General features: G+C 44.2%; 1 protein-coding gene across 1 annotated transcript; it reads left to right on the top strand.

The window, feature by feature from the left end:
- The first annotated feature begins 3,551 nt into the window (after positions 1-3,551).
- On the top strand, positions 3,552-5,187 carry LOC108794759 (ATP-dependent RNA helicase DDX39A). The gene is made up of 2 exons (XM_018565852.1): positions 3,552-4,040; positions 4,157-5,187. The coding sequence occupies exons 1-2, from the start codon at positions 3,846-3,848 to the stop codon at positions 5,009-5,011; spliced, it is 1,050 nt and encodes a 349-aa protein (XP_018421354.1). The 5' UTR covers positions 3,552-3,845; the 3' UTR covers positions 5,012-5,187.
- Positions 5,188-5,555: the final 368 nt, after the last annotated feature.

The raw sequence follows: 5,555 nt of genomic DNA, 5'->3' as shown, positions 1-5,555 counted from the left end.
GTTAGGGTGCTACTGGCACCAAACAGGCTGTGAATTTAGAATCAGCCTCTCAAAAATATTCAGGCCGAATACACATGTACTACAGGAGATTCATACAAACTGGAATGCATAGTTTCACACACACAGAACAAGTACTGCTATAGTTATAGCTCAACACAGCACATTGTAAACTATGCTGCATGTTCTACAATAATGCACGGTGTCGTAAATGCAAGAAAATAGGACAGTGAAAAAAATCTGCCATACTTCGAGTGCTAGGCAGATTCCTAAAGTTATTGCCCCAGATGTTACCGTCTTCACTGTAGATAAATATCATACTTCCATTCCAGATCATTTTTTGTGCACTGTAACTATTTCTACTGCTTCTGCTAACAAAGGCTACTTTATTATTTTGATGCTTGATACAAGGTCTGCTTTCTCTATTCTGTCTGAGGAAATCTACTTAGCAAAATTATCACTTATTGCACCTAGCTTGAAACTGGTTAGTTATCTGAGAGACCCTGTTCATGTGCTTGGCTTCCTGCCATTGACTGTAAAATTTCAATCAACTAGTATGAAAGTGCAATTCTACATTGTAAAAAAAAAGGCATTGCTGTACTATGGAGGGATGTTCTTGCTATAAAGCCAATAGCCAAACTCAGGAAACAAAATGAGCACTGTTCTATAGGGATGAGCTTTGGGTTCAGGTTGAGGTTGGGTTTGAGATGAACCCAACCCATCCAACATGGACCAATGAACTAATGTGGCCATTCGCCAACATAGCAACCAACCACTAATAATGCACTTTCTGACCTCTGAACTTAGATCAGGTGGCTTAGAATGACCAATAATGGGGGCTTTGTTATGTTCCTCACTATTTGAATAACATCAATCCTAGTTAGACCTGGAGTTCCACTTGGACTAAGTGGAATATCTTTGTTAATGATGCAGAGCCATTGCAAGATCATTCTATCAGTATACACATCTATGGCAGCAGAAAATGGCTATCCTGCCTTTAATTCAGCAGCTATGATCACTTGTAAGCCTTTTAGTTACAGCCTTGTCATACCTACCTGCCGTGTTAGTTTAAACAAGGCAGGGATGGCCTTTTGAGGAAAAAAAAATGATTAATACATGAAAAAAGATTAAACAATGCTAACCTGTAAATAGTGTAAATAATTAAAGCATACAAAATAGTAGTGCAGGGTTGAAAAATGTATTGACCAGCATTTGGCTCTTAGCACTATACTAGCTCAGGTTTCTGCTATTTATATGTCATTAAAAGACTGTTGCCTCTAACTCCTCTAACTAAAAACAAATCTGTGGCACAACTCAGCTGTACAGCAGATCTTCTACTTGTGGTTATATTAGCATTTCTCCTCCCTTGCTGCAGCATGCTCTGTTCTAGAACTTGGAAGTATAGGCATCACTGGAACTCAATTGCTTGTTTATATGGTACCTACATGATATGTCCCCTCCCAGTCTGTCAGTCATGCTCATTATTTAGCTGTGCTCAGACCAACATCTGCTGCCTGAGCATTAGGTTAGTCTCCAAACCCCGGTCCATGTTATTTCCTGTGTTCCTGTTTCATCATTTACCGACTTCAGCTTGTATTTGATTATACTTTTTTGTAGCCACCCCTGACCTTTTGTCTGCTCATGTTTCTGATATTACCTGTCAACCACACTCCACTCTGGTTATACTCCTATTCAGTCTGAGTGTCTGAGGTCTGCAACCTTGTGCACCCACTAGTAAAGTATATCACTCCTTGTGGGGTGCTCTGGTCAAGATCTGGTGTGTGTGTGTGTGTGTGTGTGTGTGCTCATCACCTCTGTGAGGCCAGCATCTAAGCTAGTGACCTTATCTCATTTTGTTTTACTTTTTGTATAGGGACAAGGTGGTGTTTAGGCCTATAACTTTTTCTTTTCATGTTTTTAAAGCTATTACTAAGCTTGTGTTGCCGTTCCTGTCCATGTTTGCATCAACAGGACAGAGACAGCTTCACAATGAAAAAAAAATAATTAAAAGAAAATACATTTGTAAATACAAAGTAAAAAAAACTATTACCTCTGTGTAGAACATCTACCTCTCACTTCAAGCCTTTCTGACCTTTTTTTAAATAAAGCGGATTGCTTAAATTTAATGGCAGCTATGGTAATGGGGTAAAAATGTGGTGCTTTGGTACACACAACTGGAACATATAAGTATGTGGTGATATGCTGCAAACAGTGGGTAGGTTTGCCTGCATCAGCAAAAAGTGTCAAACCAAAACCCTCTTGTGGAAGGCCAGCCAGTATATGCCCTTAGGTTTCTCCCTACAGCTATGCCTCCAGTGGGGGAGATCCCGTCACCAACAGGAAATTAGGCAGTTTCTTTGCACCACACCCTCAGAGTGCATCATGTTGGACCAATAAATCTTGCATTACTTATGACAAATCTACTGTAAGAGTCGAGTGCCATCTGCACATGCGCCAGCAGCACGTAGCCTCACGAACCGGAACAAATCTGCGCCAACTGCGCATGTGCCATTGGCGCGTCTTTGCTCCAACCCACACATGCGCGGACGGCACGATTCAGCAAGGCGGGAAAGCGCCAAAGAGGTGCACAGGAAGTGACCTAGACCTCAATTATCACTTCCCCTATTTAAGCCCAGCCTGGACACTGCCAAATTGCTGGATTATCTTCAGTCTCTCCTTGCTCCTGTGCTGTGTGTTATCTGTTTGGACGTGTTGTGACCCGGAACCCTAGTGACTACTCTTGCCTGCTTCCTGCCCTTGACTTCGGATTCGTATACTGACCATTCTTCTGCATTGCCCTATTGTACTTTGCTGCCTCATTGGAACCGACCCCGGCTTGGAACTTGACCATTCTTCTGCTTTGCCCTTTTGTACTTGGTTGCCAGTTTGGACTTGACCCTGGCTTTGGATTTAGGCTTGCACGGTGCTCCACACCACCGGCACTCGTGCCACTCGGTGTCCGCCAGGTCTCTGTATCCATCCCCAGAGGCCTCAAGACCCGAGGTGCATAGGAGGCCTCCTCACTACTACAGTCTCACCTCAGGTACGGGACATCTACCATCAAACACACTCCACCACTTCAGCTAGTGCTATTTCCTGATTTTGATTTCTTGGTAAGAGCTTGCTATTGATATTATAGGGATGACCTGTCAACTGTCAATTTGCTTTAACATTAAAGTGACATTAAACCCTCAGATTTTTTAACAAAAAACAATACTGTAATGTGTGCCTTACTGTAATCCATGGTAGTTTCCCTTCTCTTTGCTGCTCTTCCTTTTAAATCCTCATGTCTTCTCATGCTGGAGGAGAACTTCCCTTTGCAGCTCAGGGCCTCTTCCTGTAGTGCTTGCTCAGGTTACAAGCCTATACAAACCTATACACAGACACCTTGTATCCATTCCTGAGACAAGGCAGTCTGCTGCAAAACAGAAGTTCTGCAGAGCATGAGAACAGATACAGATTTAAAAGGAAGAGCAGCAAAGAGAAGGGAAACAACCATGGATTACAGTAAGGCACACATTACAGTATTGTTTTATGTTAAAAAATCTGAGGTCGAGTTGTGGAATAAGGTCGCAGCACACGTGGAGTTGTAGCCGGTGGAGAGCAGAGACATCATGACTTAGCAGGACGTTGAAAACGAGCTGTTGGATTACGAAGAAGATGACGAGCCGCAGCAGTCAACTGAAACACCGGCACCCACTGCCAGGAAGGAGGTGAAGGGCTCCTACGTGTCCATCCACAGCTCCGGATTCAGAGACTTCTTGTTAAAACCTGAACTGCTCAGAGCCATTGTGGACTGCGGGTTTGAACATCCCTCAGAAGTACAACACGAATGTATACCTCAAGCCATGCTCGGCATGGACATCTTGTGTCAGGCCAAATCCGGTATGGGTAAGACTGCGGTCTTTGTCCTGGCCACACTTCAACAGATCGAGGCAGTGGAAGGACAAGTATCGGTTCTCGTAATGTGCCACACGCGTGAGCTCGCCTTCCAGATCAGCAAAGAATATGAAAGATTCTCAAAGTACATGCCTACTGTAAAGGTGAGCGCTTTTATCCGGACCTCTTGGGGTGTCTGTCACGCCACGGACCTTGTGCCCACGTACAGTACAGCGAGTCATTTTGATGGTTAACCCCAGTGATCTTCTCTTCAATCCAGGTTGCTGTTTTCTTTGGAGGCCTTTCCATCAAGAGGGATGAGGAGACGATCCAAAAAAGCTGTCCACACATCGTGGTGGGAACTCCGGGCCGGATCCTGGCGCTGGTCAGGCAGAAGACTCTGAACTTGAAGAATGTCAAACACTTTGTCCTGGATGAGTGTGATAAGATGTTGGAGCAGCTCGACATGCGCCGAGACGTTCAGGAGATTTTCCGCCTCACCCCTCATGAGAAACAGTGCATGATGTTCAGTGCCACCCTCAGCAAGGAGATCCGTCCAGTCTGCAGGAAGTTCATGCAGGACCCTATGGAAGTGTTCGTGGACGATGAAACCAAGCTGACCCTTCACGGTTTGCAGCAGTATTACGTCAAACTAAAGGACAGCGAGAAGAACCGGAAACTGTTTGACTTGTTGGATGTGCTGGAGTTCAATCAGGTGGTCATCTTTGTAAAGTCCGTGCAGAGGTGTATAGCGCTGGCACAGCTCTTGGTGGAACAGAACTTCCCAGCTATCGCAATCCACAGAGGGATGCAGCAAGAAGAGAGGCTCTCGCGATATCAGCAGTTTAAGGATTTCCAGAGGAGAATTCTTGTGGCCACCAACCTTTTCGGACGAGGCATGGATATAGAAAGAGTTAATATAGTCTTCAACTACGACATGCCGGAGGACTCCGACACCTACCTGCATCGGGTGGCTCGCGCTGGAAGATTCGGAACAAAGGGTTTGGCCATAACGTTTGTATCCGACGAGGAAGATGCCAAAATCCTCAACGACGTCCAAGACAGATTTGAAGTCAACGTGGGCGAGTTACCCGATGAGATAGACATATCCACTTACATTGAACAGAGCCGATAACGCTGCCCCCCCCCTCCTCCTCCTCCCCTGCGGTCCTGCTAGAACGTCTTCGTGGTGGTCTGATTAGTCTCTGCTCTCGTCTGGCTGCACACACATGACGGGGATGTTTCAGTTTTACCATACCTGGGATTTTTTATTGAGTTTGGTTTTGTGTAAAGAAGGGAAAGAAATTAAACTTTTTTTATTGTTTAAAAAAAAAAAAAAAAATCTGAGGGTTTAATGTCACTTTAAATGATTTTTACTGTAAATGTTCAAAAACTTCATTTGTCGCACTGGTTAGAAAATGTTGATCTCTAAGCCAGAGCTACAATTTTGCACATGAAGCACACCCTTCAGCCTAATCAAGATCAAAATCAGTCACCTGGTTAAAAATGTTTTATTCTTTTGTGATTGGAGTTGCAGTCTGGGCTGCTTACAGTTACCCTTAAAGTAGTACTAAGGGCTAGGCATCTTTTACCTTAATACATTCTCTGCATTAAGGTAAAAAAACACCCAGCACCTTTTCATGTCACCCTGTCCCCAAATACTTACCTCCAGACACTTG

Source organism: Nanorana parkeri, unplaced genomic scaffold, assembly GCF_000935625.1.
Source record: "Nanorana parkeri isolate BGI_ZX_2015 unplaced genomic scaffold, ASM93562v1 scaffold893, whole genome shotgun sequence".
NCBI classification, from domain to species: domain Eukaryota; kingdom Metazoa; phylum Chordata; class Amphibia; order Anura; family Dicroglossidae; genus Nanorana; species Nanorana parkeri.
The sequence above is the reverse complement of the archived record's forward strand: the minus strand, read 5'-3'. Positions and strand labels throughout refer to the sequence as shown.